At 37.8% G+C, this 23,415-nt stretch overlaps 1 protein-coding gene across 4 annotated transcripts in view; it reads right to left on the reverse strand.

Annotated features, from left to right (window-relative positions):
• The window catches only part of LOC140936235 (serine/threonine-protein phosphatase 1 regulatory subunit 10-like), a 23,773-nt gene extending 449 nt beyond the window's left edge, over positions 1-23,324 (reverse strand). Inside the window, exons 1-29 of one of the 4 annotated variants that reach the window (XM_073385669.1) lie at positions 23,302-23,324; positions 22,954-23,168; positions 19,855-19,931; positions 19,140-19,243; positions 18,188-18,298; positions 17,406-17,499; positions 17,263-17,304; positions 16,743-16,791; positions 16,154-16,216; positions 15,759-15,827; positions 15,060-15,087; positions 14,283-14,425; positions 13,493-13,590; positions 13,323-13,373; positions 12,733-12,848; positions 12,062-12,120; positions 11,224-11,258; positions 10,900-10,930; positions 9,545-9,706; positions 8,901-8,965; positions 8,569-8,622; positions 7,420-7,494; positions 6,199-6,248; positions 5,766-5,847; positions 4,732-4,849; positions 3,570-3,634; positions 2,157-2,352; positions 1,136-1,401; positions 1-784 (exon numbers count right to left, since the gene is read on the reverse strand). The exon at positions 1-784 is cut by the window's left edge and continues 449 nt beyond it. In XM_073385669.1, coding sequence (XP_073241770.1) covers positions 533-784; positions 1,136-1,401; positions 2,157-2,352; positions 3,570-3,634; positions 4,732-4,849; positions 5,766-5,847; positions 6,199-6,248; positions 7,420-7,494; positions 8,569-8,622; positions 8,901-8,965; positions 9,545-9,706; positions 10,900-10,930; positions 11,224-11,258; positions 12,062-12,120; positions 12,733-12,848; positions 13,323-13,373; positions 13,493-13,590; positions 14,283-14,425; positions 15,060-15,087; positions 15,759-15,827; positions 16,154-16,216; positions 16,743-16,791; positions 17,263-17,304; positions 17,406-17,499; positions 18,188-18,298; positions 19,140-19,243; positions 19,855-19,857 — 2,481 coding nt within the window. In that variant the 5' untranslated portion in view covers positions 19,858-19,931; positions 22,954-23,168; positions 23,302-23,324 and the 3' untranslated portion in view covers positions 1-532. Of the gene's footprint in view, positions 785-1,135; positions 1,402-2,156; positions 2,353-3,569; positions 3,635-4,731; positions 4,850-5,765; positions 5,848-6,198; positions 6,249-7,419; positions 7,495-8,568; positions 8,623-8,900; positions 8,966-9,544; positions 9,707-10,899; positions 10,931-11,223; positions 11,259-12,061; positions 12,121-12,732; positions 12,849-13,322; positions 13,374-13,492; positions 13,591-14,282; positions 14,426-15,059; positions 15,088-15,758; positions 15,828-16,153; positions 16,217-16,742; positions 16,792-17,262; positions 17,305-17,405; positions 17,500-18,187; positions 18,299-19,139; positions 19,244-19,854; positions 19,932-22,953; positions 23,219-23,241 lie in introns of those variants that run through there. The other 3 variants (XM_073385668.1, XM_073385667.1, XM_073385670.1) reach the window with 3 other exon arrangements.
• Positions 23,325-23,415: the final 91 nt, after the last annotated feature.

The following is a 23,415-nucleotide window of genomic DNA, read 5'->3' on the forward strand; positions in this document are numbered from 1 at the left end:
ACAAGTGACCAGGGGCATAACAATTTGATCCTGGGACGCAGGGATCTATTACGGGTAAGTGGTACCGTAGAATGTCTGTACAGCAAGGATAAGTTATTGTAACACACTGATGGCCTCTATGTCTTGATACCATGTCTTGGCTTGTAGTAAAGTTACAATCTAGTTCCAACAGTTACGCTTTCCCTATGGCAGAAGGAGCAGAGTGAACTTTACTTGATGCCTCACGTACGATTACTTTACGTATAGGATTACAGTTTTCTCAAAAGTAACGATTGGAGGCTTCTATTATTAATAACAGAACCTAACATTTCTTTCTCTACATATACCACCAGGCTCCTTGATTTATCACTTTCTTGTAACATTTTGATTCAAATTTATGGTCGCTATAAAGAGCTGGCACTGAATTCCAGTAAAATTGATACAATATTTATTTAAAGTCGCACGCACAGTACAAGAGAATGATGAATGCGATTTAATAAACAACGTGGAATTCAGTGCCTGCCCTCTTACAATCGCACATAGTTTATTATTGTTAGACTGGCGGCCCATTAATTCCAGGATGTAAAAAGTGACACGTGGCTCCTCTGAGGCAGCCTCGCTTTGAAATAAAGTGTCGACAAAGGGGAGGTGTTCCTCGACCACGGGCTCTTCCACGCCCTCGGCCACGCAGCATTCCTCGTCCTCTACCGCGCATGCTCATGTCTCCGAGCTCGCCTTCTTCATCTTCGTCTCCATACTCTCCTCCATCATCAAATTGATCTGGGGGAAATTCGTCACGGTTGGCCTGGGAATGAATAAAGTAACCTTGCTATTACAAATCTATTTCTTCCTTTTTGAACGAAGAGGGGATATTAGCCACCAAGAAGGCCTTGCCAACGCCCTAAGACTCCCTCCCTGATCCGTTTAATCTCTCTTGTGACCACTCATTGTTGATAAACACGGGATAGTTACCTGATGTAACGGCAAAGGAAAGGGCTTGATGCAAGAACGTTTTATCGGGCGGGGTTTACGAAGCTATGTTAGGGTCATTTGAGCAGACGCCTATGATGAAGTCAGTTGTTGTTGTTTTTCTTTCATTGTACAAAGTAATCTTATTTGTTATTGGTGTTGTACGTCTGTCCGAGTCACAACGTACCATTTCTGGCAGAAGTGGCCTCGGTCCTCTTCCAACACCGGGTCCACCTTGCATTCGAGGCGGCATAAGGCCCCTCATTCGTACTCCCATCATTGGCCCTTCAGGACCAGGGAAAAGAGGCCCAATAGGGGGTCCTTGTCTGGGACCTCCAGGACCCTGAAAATGAGGAGCCATATCGGGTCTTAGATGCGGGCCTTGCACACCTCTGGGGCCCATTGGACCAGGCGGTCTAAAGGTATTCAGCATTCCGCTTGGGTCGCCAGGCGCTAAAATAAACAAACAAATACACAGTTAACATTCAGCCTATAAAAAACTGTGCAACATGATCGCAATTATAATACGTACTGATAGGGTTCACATACAAGTAAACCTTCTCGCATTCATCGCAAGACGTCACGATCTAACAGTGAAGTGAGGTTTAACAGGGCTCGATAAACACTTGAATTCCAGCTTGAACTTTGGGCAAGCAGCTCTAACATTCTGCTTACCCGGGGCCACTTCTTGGTCGTCTAAGTTAAAGATTTAGTAAGAAGATGGCTTGCCCTTGCCCATTGTGAGCCAGTTGCTTGCCCAGCAAGAAAATCTACTAATCCCGGACTACCGGACGGGATTTTTTTTCGAGCCCTGAGTGGGAAATCTCCAAGATGGCGTGCATTTCTCGCGTACTAGGCGGACATCTCGCTTTTATCATGAGAATTGTTTAACGCCTTTATGTGCACTATCTGGCGAAAGATACTTTCCACCATTTTAAACCCTTGTTTTTACACAAAATAGTTTTCGTTTACCACTTTTGATCCAGGGAAAATCTACCTCTCTTCTTATAAACAGGGCTAACTTTGACTTACACCATGGTGTATCTATCAACATTTGGGTTCACGAACCTCGTTTTACGCTATATGATGAGGGAGGAGTGCCACTTATATCACTGATATACTCAACAGTCCAGTTTCTAGTCCTTTACCTGTTGTGAGTAGTTTAGTCTAGTTTAAGTGAAATTCAAAGAGAACGGTTGATGACTTACCAGCCCCAAGCAATCCTGCCCCCATGCCAGGACCCATGGCAGGACCCTGCATCCTTGGAGGGCCCATTTTATTCTGCTGCAGAGGTTCCAGGATCTGTTTAAGGGCATTGGGTAGGGCTGCACCTCCTGCCTCATTGTGAAGCTGAGGCTGAGAATTGGATGGCGCAGAAGACATACTACCCGGTTGAGAGGGTTTCTGAAATCACAGAATACGATCAGTGTGTTAAGATAACACAGTGGAAAAAACAAACAAGCGTAACAATACTTTGAGCCACATCTAATCAGCAATCAGGGAAAAAAGGAAGAAGGATCGGCTAATCGCAGGTGAAAGCACTTCTAGCCTGCGTCGAAGACGTACTCTAACCCCGGTTGGTAACGTCTGCGAAGCAGAGCCGATATCCTTGTTCTGGGCCACTACTGGGCCCCCAAAAGACTCAACCAATCACCGGAAATGCGTTCGAATTTCCCTTTAACTTGACTGGCAAATAAGTCATGACATTTTTAACAGGCCAATCATGGTGCGTACTCAAATCCTGGAGCACAAATGGAGGGCCCAGAACAAGACAGACAGACTTAACCAGGGCCAAGTTGTTCAAAAGGTGGATAACGCTCTCAACTGGATAAATATTTAACTTAACATAGATAGCACAAGTAGTTTCCCTAATGTTTATCCAGTGGATAGTGATTTATCCGGTGGATAGCGCTATCCAACGTATGAACAACCCAGACCCGGAGTTTAGTTCCGTCTGTGGCGCAGGCTAAACCACTTCGAGTTTCCCCTGTTTTGATGTAAGATGCAGCGATTTATTAAAATGCAAGCCATTTAACATTGCAAATACGTTAAACGAGCTTTATGACATAGCTGTTAGACACGGCACACATGACTGTGTGGACCGTTTAGACTGAAATACTTAATTGAATGAAAAATGATCTACACGGTGGGAACTTGCAAAGGTGGGGAAGCGAAAAATCACTGGGCGTGCGAGAACGCAAAGGGCAAGCCAAGGAGGAGAAGGGTGATTCCTCTCGTTTCCACTTCCCTTCAGGTTAGTATTCACCATGTAGGATAAACGAAGCAAAAAAGTTAAGGTATGGCCAATGCTGAATCCATCATTTGTAGGTACCCCTCTAAGGTGGACTATCTTTGAAGACGTACCAGCTTACAGTGACGGATTCTCTACACTAACTCAAAACCATTTACAGTTGATTTCTATCACACAAAATGCTACATCATGGGGGCCGCTTATAGAAGACGCGTTTTTGTTGTAAAGTGGTAGTAAACTGGAAATTGTGGAGAAGTGCGTATTAGTGCATTGACTGGTAAAACCTATTATTTTGGATAGGTGGTCGCACATAGCAGTTCTACTGTACTTCGTCTTAAAATTTATTACCGACACGTGACATGACGCTTACCATTAGTTTATCTAACAGAGTCTGCACAGTAACTGGAGCTGAGTTGCTCTGGCTGACTGCCGCACCTTCAAATGACAAAACAAGAGATAACGCTGATTAGGCTGACCATAAGATTTGCACAACGCAGAATACTGTTTTTTTTTAAACCTCCCGGTTATTCAAACCAGAACGCATAGTCAGTTCATCATTATTATAAATTACTATCATCACTATTGTTAACTGATTAATTATTACTATTATTATCAATTTTTCTTCCCCACCTAAAAAAGTAAAAAACGTCCCCAGCGAAGAAGGGCGATGAAAGGCGGATTTATCTGCAGGCTAGCTGCAATCTTGCCCACGATTTTTCTACCAAATGTGTTCTCCTCAGGAGGCCACAAGAGGCGTGATTTCATTATACAGTCAGGGCTTGAAAAAATTGAATTCCAATTTGTCTTGTCTGGGGCCAGTTCTTGCTCGTCTTAGTTAATGATTTTGTCAGAGGATGACTTGCCTGGACCCTCACCCATTGGACAAGCAAGCTTTAAAAGTTACTTGCCCAGCAAGAAAATCTACTTGTCCTAGACCACTAGTTGGGACTTGTTTCGAGTCCTGACAGTGCACCCGATATAACGAGGTACTGGAAAAATTATCGGGCTCCAGTTCCACGCATTTTACTGCAACTGGGACAAAAAATATTATTCTTTACGCTTGGGTTCAACTATCGGGGGCGTCATATAAAGGTTGGTTATACCCGGGCTTCACTGTATAACTTGTGGAAGAAAACTCAAGTTTGTGTTAGATAAGGTAAATGAATTGAACGCGGTTAAAACTAAACTAAATTTCTAGGATTACTAGAGTTTCGCCTGTAATACCCTTGCATTGAGCGGTCATACCGTCGGAGTTCTTTGACGCCAGAACCACTTTATATAGCATTATAGACAGCAGCACAAGAAAGGATAGTCTCCCTCGCAGCCGTTTTTGTCTCGTCACGCAACGCTTGGGAGGAGAGTTGAGTGACGAGACAAGAGGGAGAGAAAGAAAAGAACTGCTGAGGAGTTTTCACTGGAACAATTAGACTTCCTTCACAGTCTCATAATTTGAATTATATTGATGTCTTTAACTGTTGGGGAGAAAACGTGGCACCACTGAAAAGTGAGAATGAGCTACAACAGCAACAAACCTGTATTTGATGAGGAAGCTGATGACAGAAGTGACATCAAAGCCGCAGGTAGCTGAACGCCGCCGCCGCTATTAGTTGACACAGCTGGAGTCTTTGCAGGTACATGAGTGGTCCCCTTCTGCCAAAAGAAATCAGCTCAGTCAATTCCAAACGGAACTGCCACAGGGAGCAAGGGAGTTAATTGTGACTTTGATTGGAGGAAACGAACGTCGCCCGAACGCATCTGGAAGGCGAAGCTTTCCGAGCGAGACACGAAGTGCCGAGAAGAAAATTATAGTCGCTGTTGTTCGTCCACATTTATTACCGTTCGCGGTTTTCCAGAGCATTGGATAATATTTCACCAGGTTTGCAAAACGATCGCATGACGGTTTGATTGGTCAAGTTCATATTGGATTCTACAGTAAACAAAGGCGATTGGCGCTCTCAATTATAAAATTTAACTGCAATCAAGGTCACAAATTGCTCCTCTGCGCCCTGTGAAACTACTGATGTCTGGCGTTTATATTAAAAGAGTTTGACTGGGCTGAACTTCAGATTTGTGTAACTAGCCCGTAGGGTGTACGAGCAATTACTGCCAAAAAAATAATAATAATAAGGGGGTGATTGGACTATGGCTTAAACGAATTGTGGTCGTTTCGCCCATCGGGCGAATCGAACTAAGTCCGGGCGAACTGCCGTCGGGCGAATCGAACGGCTTAAAGAACGACAAATAAACATCCAGCGAAACGAACTAAGTACGCACGAACTGCCGTCGGGTGAATCGACTTTCAGGCGAAACGACCAGTTACCGCGCTGGAACGTGAGCAAGTATCCTATCTTGCGATCGAGTGGCGAAGGCGTGAGAGTCTCCTTTCGCGTGCGGCTATCGCGTGACTTCTCGCGACTCCCCCAAAAGGAGAGCTTGCTCGAAGGCTATAAGCATCCAAGAACGCTAAACTCCACGAACTAAAAATAATCAGTGCTCCAAAACAAAAGGATTAATGTAATAGATATGATTTAGCAAAAACTGAAAGGAGTTTACAATCTGGACATACCTCATCATGAGGGATGACTTTAGGTTCTTCAGAACTTCCTTGCTGGTTTTCTGGATCAGGTTCTGCAGGACTGTCTGGAAGACTACAAAAAACAAAGAAACAAACAAGCGAAAAAGAGCTCATGTTCAGCATATTAGAGAATCTGTCAGCTTTGTAAAGATTTAGTTTTACATCTAGCGTTGATAGGTACTAAACTCCAAACAAACAAGTAACAAATTACTCATGCAGTTTTTTTTGTACGTGGAAAAGAAACAAAGTAACTGCTTTAAGGTTCAGGTCGTTCGACTTGTGTTTTGTCACATGTGATTTGCAAGATGGCATTACATAAACACCCTAAATTATAAAGCACATAAATAACAAAGAAAATTTGTAAAACAATTTTTCTAAAAAAAGATTCAATATCAAAAATAGGAGTTCACAAACTTGAGCATACCTTGACTTGGTTAAAAATATATCAGCAAGGATACTTGCTTCTCGAGTTTTCTGTCGGCAGAAAATTACAAACAGATAGTATTACACCAGCAAATAATCAAGGCAGGTGTTACCTTTTTAACGATAAATACCACTAGTTATTTGTAGTGTAAAATTGTTACAAGAACGAGGTTCTGTCTAGTCAAGAAACAAAATTTTAACAACCCACTAGAGTTTCTAAACACATAAAGGCTGTTTTTCACTAGTGATGGAGTCGGAGTCAGAATCGTTAGAGCGCTTATGACGTTGTGAAAATAGAACATCGGAGTCGTAAGCGGAGTCATAAACGCGACGGAATCGGGGTCAGAAGAATCAGAACGTTTCAATTTTCCTCCGACTCCGCTTCCGACTCCGTCGCTTACGATCTAGTGAAAACCAGATTGTTGGAGTCGGAGGCATAAGCGGAAGGAGAAAACAATCATTGTGCAATGCAAGTTCCCACGCTTTATGATTGGTTTAGTTCTTCTGCTTCTACTTACAACCTGGTTTCATTTGATCGTAAGCGGAGTCAGAACGCTGTTTTCACTAGATTGTTAAGTCCTACGCTTCTGATTACGACAACGACTCCGTCGCTAGTGAAAACCAGCATTGAAAGCAAGTCCGGATCTTCAGTTTTTTTAAGAGGGGGGTGGTGATGGTGGAGGAAGGGGGCGGGGGGTCCTAATTCGTAATTTTCTACAAAATAAAGCTCCGTTATAAAACAAGTGGGGCTTGTACAATTTACATTACACACAGGCTTAAGGGAATACAGTCAAACCTCTCTACATTTTTGGCAACCTTGGGGACGGAAGTAAAGAGCTGTTGTAGATAGGTGCCTATTGGGGGGAGGGAGTGTAATGTAAAACCTCTTTTGGAGAGGGGATGTAGAAAATGTTCTCAATAGTGTACTGTATTACAATTTCAAATAACAAAATGAAACAGTAAAATCCAAAAAATACTGTAAAATGATCAGAACAGAAATCTTAATAAACAAATCGAGTTATGTGACGACATCAGTCAACATAATTCACTTTTAAATGGCCATTCTGGAGAGATTATTTAATGCTTTTCTGTGGGTGGCCATTTAAAGAGGTTAATGGAAGAGTGATTGTATGGAATGTTTGTTTGGACAAAAATTCCAGCTGTTATCATTTACAGGGTGATGGCTGTTAGTGCAGGGTTCAACATAAAATGTATGACTAACCTGTATGTGTTTTTGTTCACTTTTGGTTCCTCGTTCTGTCTGATGATCAACTGTTAAGGGCGCAGGTCTGTACCACTGAAGTAAGACCATTACAAAACCCCTTGTTAGAACATGATCCTTGGGATCCGATTGGGACCCGATTTATTTTTATAGATAGATGTTATTTTTTTTAAAAATTTAATTAGTTGCTATTGAGATATTAATTACTTAATTTTTCTCTTATATTGTCAAACACTTTTATCATGAGCCCCTGGCTCGGGGGATTGGGAGACCACCCCCTGTGTATCTGACATTAAATAAATTATCTTATCTTATCTTATGAGACAGCACTTAAATAGCCATTGTTAAAGAATAGAAAGTGCACCTAATGAAAGGCAGTGGCCAGGGCTGTCATTAAGAGGCGGGGGCTGGGGATTTCCCCCGGCTACTATGAACGTCTTCCCAGGCTACTTTCAAAGGAAAATAAAAGAAAAATAGAACCGAAAGAAATTCCTAGCTGTTTGATTCCCCGCCCACTTGTTGTATTTAACCGGCAACTTGAAATCTTAGTGACAACCCTGAGTGGCACAAGTAATATGGCCCTCCTTTTCTTCCCACACCCCCTGTCCTTCCCTCGCACCTCTTCCTGCTTTCCTGTGAATTCTGTTTGGGCCTCTTTTCGTGCTTGAAGGCTTCTCTCGAGTCCTCAGGGCCTTGGTTTCTTCATTAAAGATGCCCAGACGGATTGATTGGCTTGTTGTTTACTGAGGCGTGTGCGCGTGTGTGTATGTGTGTGGGCAATTATTGTCAATATTCCTAAGGTATAACTTAATAATATTAGCCCCAGGACCCCCATGCTCTTTTGCTGGCCGTGTGTTGACTGACATCTTCTTGCAATCTGATCACTTGTCTCGCATAACAGTGCAGTGCCCATTACTCCTAAAATGGGCTAGCCTGCAAGCAAGCTCTCCATTTGAGGGATATTGTGAAAAGTGGACGCGCGAGAGGCACACAAGAGGAGACGCAAAAACGGCCCTACTCGCTGGTGGGTTCTCAAGCAGCTTGCTTCCCTTGCCCAAATAGGAGAACTTGCTAGCAGGCTAAAAATGGGTGCAAGGCCTCAGCAAAATCCTACCGCCCGCCATAACATTTCCATAGTATGCTATTTACCTTTATTCTCTCTGCCATTATATCTTCACTTAACCGTTTAGCTTGCTCCACAAGCTGAAAAAGGGCAAGATAAGACCTGGTTAGTCAAACATCAAAGATTAAGAAACTGAAAACTATCCATAACTTAAGTAAGTAATCATTGAATTTATGCCCCAGGAAATTAGAGAAAATTACTGGTGCAAACAGGATGAATGTTATAAAGAAGTCTCAAAAAGGTTTCTCTGGTAAAATCCAAACATACAATTGTGTGTACTCTGACTGATAAGTAGGAGGGATTTTCTGTCAGTTGTTGTCTTCAAAGGGTGACAGAAATCCTTGTTTAAGGTACATACCTGCCTTTCCCTAACCATCTCATTATGGGCGGCATCGAGAAAATTAACAGGGTGTCTCACCAGAGCTAAAAAAATAAACACCTTAATAATATTAATGATACTACATGCAGTAAACAGATCTCCAAAGATCTGGGGCAAAGAAAGTCAACTAATTAATTCAAGTTGTAGTGTAGTAGTTGTAGAATCTGAAACTTGGAGGCAGGTTATGAGTTTTTCTCTCCTAGATATATACACAGGTGGTTTTAAACTGTTCCCCATGGGAAATGCAAGTTTGATAAGCAATACTTTAGGATTTTGCTTCTCTTGGTAGTTTCCTAGTAAGGCTACTGATTATTTTACTACACTAGACATTTTTCTTATTTGATTTACAAGATGTTCAGACGTTCAAGGTACTCCACACATAAATGAGATACACATAGTTATAAGGCTAGATATTGGCATAGTCCTACTTTTTCAGTATATTAAGAAATTATTACAATTTTATGGTTAACATTGTTTCTTTCAGTTTAACGATCATGACTTCCAGCTAAACAAATTGGTAGTAAAACAACTGGACACCGCAGGAAAGGAATAAGCTGTTCATAACAAAAAACATATGTTTTTTCAGAATCAAAATAAATTTAGGGAAGGCATGGCAAACTGACCTCTTTCATCTTCATCCATCTCAAAGAAGTGGAATATAGCCAGGTTTGCATCATCAGTAGGCCATTGAACTCTTTTGCCCTTCTTTGACTTCTTAGCTGGTTTCTCTTCAGCTGCTGCTTCATCAACTGCTGAGGCTGTTGTGTCTGATGAGGTCTGTGATGCTGCAAATGTGTCAATCACAATCACAATGATGCCTTTTTTTTGGGGGGGGGGGGGGAAGATATTAGTATTGTGTCAAGACTTTAAGCCTTAAGAGTGATCAGCATCAATTTTTTCCTGGTAATATTTATCATCATAAAACAGAGTTGTCACAAGAATTTAGGGATTTAATTGACAAACTTTAACAACTTCTCACTACTGAACTTCAAAAGGAAATTTTAGTGACAACAAATGAGAATTTAAATTTTGCTATCATGGTTGTAAGGCTTACCCTCAATTTTTGATGAAATTCACACCTTATTTTATTGACGTTGTTTTATTTTTTAAATCAAATATGGGCTAGCTGAAGGCTGTGCCGGCAAGACAAGAGTCCTGAGTGAAGTTAAGACAACTCTCACAGTGCATTTGAGCAGAGAAAATGGCTGAACACAAAAGGGAAACTAACCGCATGCTACTCTAAAAAATTGAGCTTTTTAAACATCCAGTTTCCCTACAACTGGTTCTCAATATGGACAGGATTCAAACTCATGGCCTTCCTCTCCACACACCAATACTCACACAGTCATATATACATGTATATACATACATATACATACATACAACTCAATTTAAACAGGGTAACGTTAGAAAAAATATTTTAATAAAAAGAATTACTGTTTACACTTAATTTACCGTTTTACAAGATTGCTGAGTGAGAAACTGATGATTGAAACACTTGATTAAATTCCCTTTTGAATTGCCCTGGTACTGTCTTTCTGTTTCTAACATATTGAGGTAGGAAATTTGATGATTGAGCCCCACTATAGCTAAAATTAGCTACCCTTTAGATAATATTGGTACGTGGCTTGGGCAGTGTTAGCTTACCGCTCAAGTTTTGTAGCTCACAATATAAACTTTGTTCATTGAATAAGTCCTGCATTAGTACACTAGGACTACCGTAGTTTATGGAGGGATGTAAACATCATAACAGCCTTTTGTTTTTCCCTTTTTACAGAGAGTTTACAACTCATTTAAGAAGCAGCTTACAAGTAACCAAAATGGTGGTAACTTAAAGACTAAAACTGAACAAACTTTTCTGGAAGCAAGAGAATTTATAGGCCAAAAAACTTAAGTGTCTCTAAACAATCATGATTTAACTCTATAATAAAGAGGCAAATTAAAAAAAACTCTCTAGTGGCTAGACTTATGAACATACCTGAGTTAGGAGAATTGTCTTTCTCAGATGACTGCAGAGAACAAAAAAGGACAAAAAAAGCTTCAAGAACAATAGATCAAAACCCCTATACCAAAGCACATGCAGCTGAAATATGGAATTTTTTCTCATTTTCTGAAAAAGCATTTTTTGTCATTAAATCAGGATGACTGTTACATTTTGGTGTCTTTGTGTTAGTATCTCCTTTATCCTTTTATTATTAAATATAATTCTGATGGCGTCACTGGCCTTTTTTTCCTGAAACATATTTGCAAGATGATTGACTTTGTAATAGAAGTTGCATGGCCATTTTAGCCGCTTTCATACCTCAGATCCTTTGCTAAAGTCTCCAATATCCCCACCTAGACAAGAAATTTATGCAAGAAAATGTAAAAATGAACACACATGAACTTGTTCAAAAAAATTAATGAAGAGCCAACGCATACTCTTTGATAAGCACTAATCTTTATGAAATTTCTTGAGCAGACCACGTGACCTATAACAAGTTTCCCGTAACACTATATGTAGGTTTTACTTAATAATAAGATGAAATGTGATCATAGATTGTTTATTGCGCATATATATGAATAAATCGTTTCCAATTTCAGTCAATCAATAATTTTCTTTCTTCTCATCTAATCTCTAGCCTGCACTACAGACATCATTTAATGCTGGTTTATGACTTCTGCAAAAGTAGACCACAAATCCTTATTCTGGACCTCCAAATCAAGTACAAGTAAACATAATACCAAAAAAAACTTTCAAATGATTGACTTGGATAAAAACTTTTCTAGCAGGCAGTTAATTAATTTAACTTAATATCGTAAACTGTCTCTTATAAGACCTGGGCTTATTAATCTTTGTAAATGGTTTTAGCTAAGAAGGCTGATAAATGAAGAGGCTTCAATAAACAAGCCATATCAGTGATGACCAAAATATGTTTCACATTTATTGGTTTTTAATTAAGCTTCAAAACCTCACAATAATTATTGAATTCACTCCAATATATTTGGAGAGGGGATTATATCTGGGGGAGGAGCGGATGGGGTTATAATCAGATGCATTATTATGTTAACTGGTAGATTAACCTATACCTGGGAGGGGGGGTGCTTACAAGTGGGAGAGCATGTAAGTGGCAGTTTACGGTATTATATTGCAGACTTACTTGGAACTGACGGTGTGTTTTCTGGTGATCCATTTGGAGTTGAACCTGATTTGTTGTTGCTGTAAAAAAGGGAAGCAATTAACTTATTAACTTAAGGGTCTAGGTTTTACTTGAAATTTATCCTTACTCCAATTTTTTTTTATTTCCCTTATTTTCTGCATGGAAATAAAATGAATCAAAAGCAAAGGAAAAAACAGATGGGACAAATTTGAACCACAGAATCGGAATAAAGAGCATTTATAAGTTAACATTATCCTTCTTAATATAAAGTGTGTATGTAAATATGGACAAATGTTTGCTCATGTTGCAACAAAGTAAAAACATTAGGTAGTGTCCCACTACCATAATTATCAGTGAAAATTTCTAGAGAACAACTGGGACGAGATTCCTTCAATATTCACTAAATTTATAATATGTTAATGGCAGAGGTCAAATTGCATGGATTTTCCCGGACTGTCATTATTTGAAAGAAAAACAAAATCCATAGGTACTTAACAATAACATTTCTAGACCGACATTTGTAATCACCTCCAGTGAAAATGAACAAACAAGCTTGTACCTGTGTCTGACACAACAGATACCACTGCCCTTAAGGCAGCAATGCCGTGTGATTCAACAGATTATAGCAGCTGTCTACCCAATTACTGTTCTGAGAGTCAAGGCTGGTTTACCTTGTATTTGAGTTGTCAGTATCTTTGTCTTTGCTTTCCTTATCTCGTCCATCCTCTTGGCCATGTGTCTGTGACTGACTGTCCAGTATTGCATCTAGAATACCTGTGTATGTTGGCTACAACATAAAGCATATGTGAAAAATCCATTACTTAAATGCTCCTTTGAACAGTGAGAACTAGTAAAATCAACTTTTATGACAGAATCTTTTGGCAGGCTGCTTTCAATGGGTCAATAACTCCTTCAAAAGTTCATTTAAAAATTAAAGCTAAATACTGTCTTAACATGATTTTGCGAGGTTAACAGAAAAAGCTTGCACCTGACATGGCTATAGGCAGCTTTATCTAATAAAAACATAATTATTTACATCTTAAAAATGATGTAGGATTGAGCAAAGAGGAGGTACAAATAATATTTTTAAGTATGAAGCCAACCAAGAATTTTTTGGAGGATTGAAAGGTTCAAACCAAAAACACTTTGTGGAGGCAATGGGGATAATTTCTGAAGCAACACATTTGCCATGAGTGAATGCAATAGCAACACCACTGAAAAGTAAGCATAATTATGCAGTAACATAAGATCTTCCACCAACCTTGGTATTTGACACTGAAGATGTTGCTGTTGTAGTTGTAGTTGTTCCAGTCTGCAAATAATAATCATAATAATAAAATAAATAAATAAATAAATAAATAAATAAACAAAATGTTTTTTTGTAATACTTCATCACAAAGTAAAAGTAACCCCAACAACGTAGACAAATACCTTTGCAGCAGTAACGCGCTTCCTTTTCCTGACCACTGGAGCAGCAGAAGCTGCAGATGTCAGTGCATTCATAAACCCTGCACTTTCCATTGCAACCGCTTGTGAAAGAAGAAAAGTAATCATAAAACTTTTAATTAGCATTATTGAAAATGAGGGAACCTCAACAGAATGGAATTGATCAGGAAAAGTAAATAAGCAATTTTGATTGGAAGGTGCTCCTCTAACTAGAAAAAAATCTTATGCAATTAGTCATGTTTTGATTGTTCAACTATGATCTTCAGTTGAAATGACCCATCAATCACAATCCAATCACCATAACACTTTAAAATAATTATAATAGTTTTTGTGGATGTCAAAGAGCCCACACCACTATTTGAAAAGAGTAGGGGGCATAGACCCGGGTGGTGTGGCCAACCTTTCTTGGGCTGGGTGAGGACGGGATAGCCTCATGCTCCGCCTTCAGGTGTAGTACAGTGCAATGGCTACCTGTTATTAAACACAGTATGTAATGCCAGCAAAGAGCTGGAACTGAATTTCTCAATCACGTATTACCAACAGCCAGTTGCCATAGATAAAGTCAAAGTCTTCTCCATAAATTATCAAGAAGTAATAGTATCACAATAAATAATTTGTTGGATTTACAGACAGTCCTAAATAATCAGATATGATACTACCCTTGAATCTCAATGACAGAGTTGTTATACCTGCCATTGGTCAACAAGACATTAGTAATAGCTGTTGTATGTTGTTGTTGTTTATACTAAATTGTTAATTGTTTATAGCCACTTACGTTTAGGCTGAGGTGGGATGACTTTTGTCTTGGAAATATTTCTCTGTGCCAAGCTTTGTTTGACATCACTTTTAACCTCACTTAATGTTTTTAATTTCTTCTCAGGCTGAGGTGACCGGTTAGAATCCGAGGAACTGTTATCCCTGTGGTTAAAGAAAAGATCATAAATCAAATGAAGCTGTTTACAATATTACTGTAGCTTCTTAGTTTGACAGGTATACCCAAAAATTGGCAAGAAAATATACACCACTAAGCTAGCTATATTTTGCGGGAGAGATGTCTGCACCTCAACGACAGAAATTCCATACTGATGACGTAAACTCTGTCCAGAATCTGGTCAGGAGATCTGAATGGTTAACCTAGTAATTACATTTTTTAAACCATTGTTTACAAATGACAGACAAAAGGTCACAAAGGTTAAATGTAACTAGATGAATCTACTACAAAACAGTCGTTATAATTCATGGGATGGAATATAAAATAATATTCTTTAGAAAAAGGATGTGCTGCAATTTGTTTGCAGAAGAACAAAAAAAAGGCGAGAAGAATAACCTCAAACAAATTATTATCACATTTGGAACCCAGAATAATTATGTAAACAATGATTTACTTCATCATTTTAGCATTTCTGTCATTCTGGCACAGGGCAAAACATCCATAGCAGAAAAGAGCAAGGAGAGACGGCTGCACTCAAAGGCTAATTTAAACAGTAAGCAGATTTTGGATGTTTTGACAGATATTTTACCAAAAGGCACTATCAAGTATTACAAATGTTACCTTATTCTTTTACCAGGTTTTCCTTCACCTTCATAAAAGGAGAAAAATACAAGAAGGCATAAATAAAAAATTCAACTTTGTAGACATAAGGGGAAAAGAATCCTTCTTTAACACTATTTAATACATGAATGCAGAGTAGATGTCTTGACACAAATATAATATAAATTATGTTGTGGTTCAAATTTTTCTTGGGTTTGAATTTTTTAAAAACCGGTAGAAATTTTTCAAACTGGTTTGAATTCTTCAGGCCAAAAGAATGCAAGAACTGATGTAAATGCAGGGGTGATCAAAAGCCTTGAGCAGGGTTCTTGGGAAGCTGCAGTGACTGTGTAGTCATCACAGAAGTGCCAGTTACTCATAAAAAAATATTTTTTCAAGGGTAATTTAATACAATTCTTGGTTGATTTGTTTCTCAACACCCTTCCACATCATCATTTTGTCTCCTGGTCACTTTCAAAGATGCAATGAAATGCACATTTTAGGGCCATCAAAATAAAAATTTTTAATTCCCCACAGAAGCCCCCGGACTTCCCAAAGGAATGGGTGACATCTGTTCCCTAACTACTCAAGTGGGAAGGGTGCTTCTCTTTTTGTAATCTACTGCCTATTTCATTTTTTCGCCTTCTAGAGAACACACACCTAGTATTTACATAAGTTAATAAATTTATGATAATTTTGATCATCTCGGTTTTGTCTCACCTTGTCTATTTCCTTGCAAACTATCTTCACTTTCGGTTGAGCCATTTTGTTTTGGTTTCTCCACTTTTTCTGCGATCAAGGAACAAGAAGTACATTAAATCAAATGCGTGGTGCACTTTAGCAATTAGGGTTTCGTTTCAGTGTAAGGCAGCCCAGGTATGGTGGTGGTTCAATTTCATAAAATTTAAACCAATTGGTTTAAATTATATTTTCTTTTGTTTAAAACTCTCTATCATACATTACCATACTCAAAAACAAAGGAAAATAATATTCAAAACAAGGATAAAATAAAACCACAACATCTTCCTTATACTCTCTATTTTTAAATCCCCCTATTGAACACCCGTACTGTGGTTTTTTTTTATGGAAGATTGAAATACTTCTTCCTGCATTACCTGATTGGTTTCTTACAAGACTCATCCACTGCTTGACAATAACTGAAGCTAGCTTTTTGACATCTGGAAAAAAAGTTATTTACTCTTTTAAAAATAATATACAGTGGTCAATGCATATGCATCCTGGAAATTTTCAGGGGCTAGAGTGTAGGCAATTTTTATTTCAACAATTAGGCAGTCTGGGGCAATTTTAATTATTGGGTATATTGCTCAAAAAAACGTTTTGCTGACAGAGTCACCATCACACAAACAAATGTAGATGATTCCCAAGCCCTCTACTGTACATGTAGGTCACATAATCATAGAAATAGAGACAACCTTAAAAAGAAACAGGCCATTGTTTTACAGATGTAATAAGTTTTAATCTTCTTCATTTCTATTCATCCATGGTCCTTCAGAATACCCCCTGACCTTCCCAAAATCCTAAGGAGAACACTGCTTGAGCTCTTTTATAACTATTAAAGCAGTTACGGTGAATTTTCAGTCAATTCTGTGAACGTTAGGTGAGTTCTGAAATCACTTACAGAGAGTGTGACATATCCCCTTGAGATTGTCATAATCAAGAAATTCACGACAACAGACATGTTACCTTGATTTTCCAACTTTGTGAGATGCTTTATGATTTTGCCAGTATTTCCCTACAAAGTTTATCGAAAGATAAAGCACTTTAAATTAAGACAATATTCAAAGTAATCAAAACTAAACAGCCTCGGACACTAAATATATAGGCCATTTTGGAATTATCAAAATTAAAACTTGGCTCTGAAGATGAGGGGAATAAAATGTCCAAAGAAATAAATATAATTTACAGTCTTTCCCCACCTTATGGACACCCACTTCATAGACATCTCATTATTACTGACAGTTTGCTTTGTCTCTGGGAAAAGAAAGCCCCTACAATATCTAAATTCAACCCGCTTAATATGGACACCCCATTACTACGGACACTTCCTGCCGCAGGGAATCTACTGAAACCCTTGCCCTGATGACATCATGTGTACCGCCCAGACCAAGCCAGTTGGAGAAGACTTTCAGTCGACTGCTCTTCAGTCGACTGGTGATGATAATGATAAACCATTATTAGACATTTAGAGAAAACTTGAACTCACTTGTTTTAATGTGTCTATATTTACAGGTAGATCTCTCAGGACCTGAATCAAGTTAAAGAGAAACCACAAGTTATGTCAGAGCTAAGTACGCTAGTTTTTTTTTAAATAGCAAGACAACATGTAACACTGTATTGCAACTGTACCTCCAGTAGCTCTACCAAAACAGGAAAATTTTCATTTTTCTTCGCCTCAACGAGCCATTTGTTCAAAATACTCCACCCACCTATAGTCATAAACCTGTTAAATGAAAAAATACCAAACTCATCTCCTTTCTTATTTCATAAAATTCAGTACCATACCAGACTGATCAGTCTAGATGAAGATATATATGCTGATCCACAAGAATGAAAAGCTACACCACAAACCTCCATGCTCGCTCAAACTCACACCAGTGTGCTATAAATGGTAAGTGAGGTTGAACAAAGATTCTACTCTAATGATGCAATTTTTAACGCAACCTACAGAAAATGTGTCTCATAGGCTATTCAAATGGATAAAACTGCTCACAGCATTCACAGGAAAAAATAACGGATTCCCATTTTTGGATATTTTAGGGTATTTAAAGAATACCCATAAAAATCCCAAATTTGGCAAAGTGAGACAAGTCCCAACCAGGGAATTCCCAACCAAGTTCCCTAATTGGGACTTGTCTCACTCTTCCAAATTTGGGATTTTTGTGGGTATTCTTTAAATACCCTAAACTATCCAAAAATGGGAATCTGTTATTTATTCCTGTGATTGGCTTAAGCTTAACATGAAATTGTCTAAATCTACCCACATATTAGAGCCATTTAAGATGTAAATGTACATAATCATGGTCTATATTAAAATAAGGTGTGCCAGTTCCAAAACATATTAACTAAAATCTCTAAGGCCCCACTGGTATGAATCACATAGATGCCACGACATGTACAGGCCCACTTACTTTTCTAGTGTTTCACTTGAAGTTTCATTTTCTTTGGCAACTGAAATAGTAGCTTTAAGAATATTCAAGTAAATACACCGACTCATCAGCTTCTCAGCATCTCGCATTAAACTGCAAATGAAAATATACTGTGTGTTATTTAATATAATATTACTTATCTAGGGCCTCAACATATTGTTCTAAAACTTTGGCAGACATATACTTTTCCATTAAATGTACCTAGAGCTTACTGAAAAAAAAAAGCATATGGGGTATATTAAAATTCCACCTTTTAGATTTACACTTCTTTTTTTGAGACACCCCAGCATTAAATCAAGAAAATACTTGAAAGTAATAATTATTATTAATGTCTAACAGAAAGCAAAGCCAAAAAGACTATGAAGCATTGATTTGAATTGACATTTCTTTAATTAATTTACTTTAATTTATTTAAAATCTCTAAAGGAAGAATGAAAAGTGTTACAGTAAAAACCAGCGTATAAGAACCTAACATTTAAGAACCTGTTAGGCTAAAATTTCATTTTTAAGCACCCTTCACATAAGAACCATTTTAGGCTAAAATCCTAAAACAGGTTCTTATTTTCAAAAAAAAAAAATATATATATATATATAACACAGTCTGTATGCAATAATACTCTAAACACTATAGCATGGTTACATAAAACTTTACCATAGGTTTGATTGTAACAGAATCAGATTAAAATAGTATAGTATTTTGCTTAACAAAGCCTCCAAGAATTGTTTTTGGACATTAAACACCAGATCATTTAAAAATTCGGCTTTATTTCATGAACAAAAGTGAAGAACCTAATTAAGAACCTAGTTAGCCTAATTTTACACTAAATACCATCTATATAAGAACCTGTTTAGGCTAACTTGGAAAAACCTAGGTTCTTATACGCGGGTTTTTACTGTATGGGCAAAACGTTAAGTGCCTACAGAACATAATTACCTAATTACTCGTACAACTTCTTGTGGCGTTTTGATGTCTCCAAAAGAGCCCAGCATTGGTCTAAGTGCATTCAAAAGGGTGCGAGGTTCACCACCAGATGTGCTCTAAAACATATCAAAAGAAAAATTTATATATTTTGTTGTGTAAAATTATCCTAAATTGCTGTTAAGTAAAAGTAATTAACAATCACACCGAAGAAAATGTGCAGACAGCACAACTCACAATATCCTAACTTCCTGTAGTAGAAAAAAAAAAAATTTCAAAAAGGAATGATCTAGATAGAATGACAAATTAAGCTTTCTTGTACTGTAGCTTAAGGGCATTTGGTAAGTTGCTACTTAATAAAACAATTAATTTAATAATAATAATAATAATAATAATAATAATAAATCCATTAACCTATATTGTAAAACCCATTTAGGGAATACTGGGGGAGATGATAAACAAGGTATTGACAAGGTGTCCGTAAGAAACAAGCTAAGAAATTCTTCAAGTAAGAGAAATCTTACTTTATTTATGACTAATAGCCTTAATATTCATCCCAAAATATTTCTCTCTTTTCTGATTGCCTGAAATAACCAGCTACCATCGACCTCAATTTGAAAGACGTGTGATATTTTTACCAATGACATCAGCAAACTGAAATGCTTCCGCAGAGGACAACATTGAGGGTTGTAGGTCAGCTGTTTTGGTAGAGATGGAGTTCACTGCTTACCATGTTTTTCTCTTGAAGATTAGTATTTAATATCAAAAGGCAAAACCTTTGCTTTTTGGAATCTGTCACGAACTTTCCTAGAATAATAAAAAAAAAGAGGCATCAAGCATTGCATATAGACAAGCCTGCTCTCAACCTTGTGGAAAAAAGAAGCAAAAGTTTAAGGCATAGCTTGTCGAATTGCGACCTCTACCTTAAGTTAAGGCAACCATGTTACAAACACGAAAATAGCAACCCTTCTCTTCTTATGATACAAAAATTGCAAACAACAGAATATACAATGTCTATGTTATACTCCAGAGGGGTTGGGCAAACTTTCTCAACCAAACCTCAATTATTTTAATCTCTAAAAAACTGAACTGAAGGTTTCATTTTGTTTGAACCTCACTCAAGGTAAACCTTAAGTATATTATGCTCTTTCAAAGTCCATGAATGCATTAACACGTCTATAATATATTAAGCAATGTTCAGAAATTAGCGAAAACTATCTGTGGGGTCAAATTTTATCCCTTTCAAAGGAACTAGGATATGCGAATTAGGCATACTCAAAAAAATTATAAGCTCTATCAAAGCAAAAAAAATTATTAGAAAATGCAAACATTTATAAGACTTTTTTGCAATTCATGTTGTGAAGCAAGAAAGGAATAGTGTAATAGGAAGAATAACCACACAATAAACAAACTCTGTGTAATATATACGGGTCTTCATTCTTTCCAACAATACGAATATGTATTTTAAGAACTTTGGATGTCTATAATGGACAGAGACCATAATCAGTGTTTTCTTTTTTAATTTGATGGCATTTGCATGGTACTAAAAAAAATGAAATTAATATGTCTCTAACAACTAGCAAAAAGCCTAGTGCCCAGAGGGCAAATTGAAAGTGCTCGTTAGGCAGAACCTATGCTGGTGTGCAAAAACTCCAGGGCTGTAATTAACAGAAATAAAATTCTACTAGCATTCTACAGCATGCACATCCCATAAACCAATTCATGTTGCCTGACATATACTTGATCAGCTGGGGACAGTAGAGAAAAATTATTTGTATTTCACCAAAAAATGCCTATTAAAATCACCAGAAACTGCTTTTTTTATGTTGATTTGCAATAGAATAATGGTAGAATTATGTCAGCCTTGAGCATTTGCCCGTTGACAACTACCTTCCAATAAGTCTTGACTTTGCCTTCTTTTTTTATATGTCACAACTTCATGAGGGAATGAAGAAATACAGTAACACATAGCCAGTAACACACGTTCCACACTATTTTTCTTCTCTAGATAAGACAATAAATCTACACATAATGCAACATGCTTTTTTTTCAATCCCATACAAGAAGCCTTTAGCTTTCTCTACAGCTTGTTCTTTCCACATAAATCACTGATTTACATAATGGTAAAAGGGCTGAGTGGAGTCCAATTCGGTCTGTAATCATACAGGTACTTAACAAAATGGGATGACCGCGTAGTGGGAGTCCGATTTGTTAAATCACAAGTATGATTACAGACCATTACCATTTAATCATAACTATAACAAAATTTGCGATCTTTTAACCCTCTTGAAAATATTAAACAACACAAGAAATTTCAAGAGTTTTCTTGCTAGCAAGGAAAAAAGCCATTTAACTGCACGCGCAATGGCGCATACTTTCCAGTTACATAGGTATGAAGTCTACCCTCCTATTAAACTGTCCTAGTAGTGCTGAAATCAGGACAGTCAATAGCCAATCAGATTTGAGAATTATTTTGTAGTTATTATTAAGTCAGTAAGTGCCATAATGATTATTGTTCTCCTACATTTTAACTCTTTCATTCATTATCATTAAGCTAACAGTCGAGGAGCAATCTCTCTTTTCAACAGGAATTGATTATTTTACAATTCTTACAAAAATATATACTATATAAAATTAACTTGCTGCAAAACTGAACATTTTCTGAGGCCCTAAATACTGCACAATCAAGACATTTGCATTTGTCCTAAGAGAGAGCACTTCAGACCAAAAAACCTTTCTCAAAGACTACTTTCATTAATCATCAAATTCTTCTTTTCCTGAGGACTGTCAAATAGCCTGGTTAACTCAACAAATCAAGTTTAGGAATAAATGACCTCTTTTTTCTCATTCCATTAACAGCCCTGTGATCACCGCCCAATTTCTGACGAACAAACCAATTCTTTAAAGAGTTTAGGTAAAAAGTAAAGCATAAAGGTGAAGCTCTTGTTCCTTTCCAATCATCATTTTTTGGAGTGAATGAAAAGGAGGAGAAATGGCACAGAAGTTGTCAGCCTTGCATAAGTCCAAATAATAAAGGAAATGTTTACACGATTGTAGATTATACTGTAGAACATTCATGAATGTGGTTTAAACAGGAGGGTAAGTTGCTTTAAAAAATTGAGCAGAGTTTATCACATTGTTAGGATTCATGAATATTAATAAACCTTTCCTTTCACTAATTCTGCGTCGTAGCAATATTTGACTTCGTTCGACCTTTATAGTCGAAAAACTTCACTATTCTACAGGCAATCTTCGTGGATGAGGGTAAAAGAAAATTTCCCTTTACAATTAAAAACTGAAAACTTGACGCGCACACAGATCCATTTCTCAAACGGAATTTACACAAACTCGATCAGTCATTAGAAACGCGTGCGACTTCACACAACTCCGTTTCACTCAATTCCTAATACTCCAAAAGCAATATACAAGAAAACAAGTACAACCACATGTCTTTAGTAAAACATTTGCCTCAACTGTTAGAGACTTAGTTCCGATCCATTCGGTTTAGGAACACTGTTATGAATACTGCTGCAATTCTGTCGGTCAATTGGCACAGGTCCTGCTTGGTATCAAGTTGTCTCCCTTCGTACAAAATTCTAAGGTTTGATGTTGTCTTTTGAACTGTTGGAATTTGCCTTTCCTACACAGTCTTTATTTCAGACTGCTTATTATTCGAGACCATCGAGATCTTTTCTGATAAAGTGAAAAAGGAAGGACAAAGGACGCAAGTGATTTTAACCACCACGCGAAGACCGCTTTATTTGCAGTTCAACGTGAACGGTGGTTTTATGCGATAAGAGAAAGAGAAAGGCCATATCAACCAACTTACTCTTGGGTTCTGCCTCGCTTTGCTAACCCTTTCCTCAAAGAACTTTCTTTCGTCAATATATACACGATTTAAGCGTGTACATAAATTTTAAAAAAGGAGTTTGGGGCGAACTAATATGACGCGAAACACAATCTACAAGAGCGGCCATTTCACATGGCCGCTCCACTTCAAACAGTCTGTTGATCGATTCCTCCGCAAATGGGCTTCAATTCATCCTGAAAATCACACAAAAAGAACACCATTAGTCCAAGATTGTTACCGCGTCGAAATTTCCACTTCAAATCGTACTTGTGAGGAAGGAAACTGCACAAATTTCAGGCGGGAATTATCCAAACTACATCGCCTTACCAAGTCACACTTGAAAGTCGTACCACACCCCAGAGGCACGATGGACTTACGTTAATCGAACAATGACACTAACTGTTGATTGGTCTATCGCCCATCAATCAAGTGGTTACTTCA

Source organism: Porites lutea, chromosome 5 (assembly GCF_958299795.1).
Source record: "Porites lutea chromosome 5, jaPorLute2.1, whole genome shotgun sequence".
NCBI classification, from domain to species: domain Eukaryota; kingdom Metazoa; phylum Cnidaria; class Anthozoa; order Scleractinia; family Poritidae; genus Porites; species Porites lutea.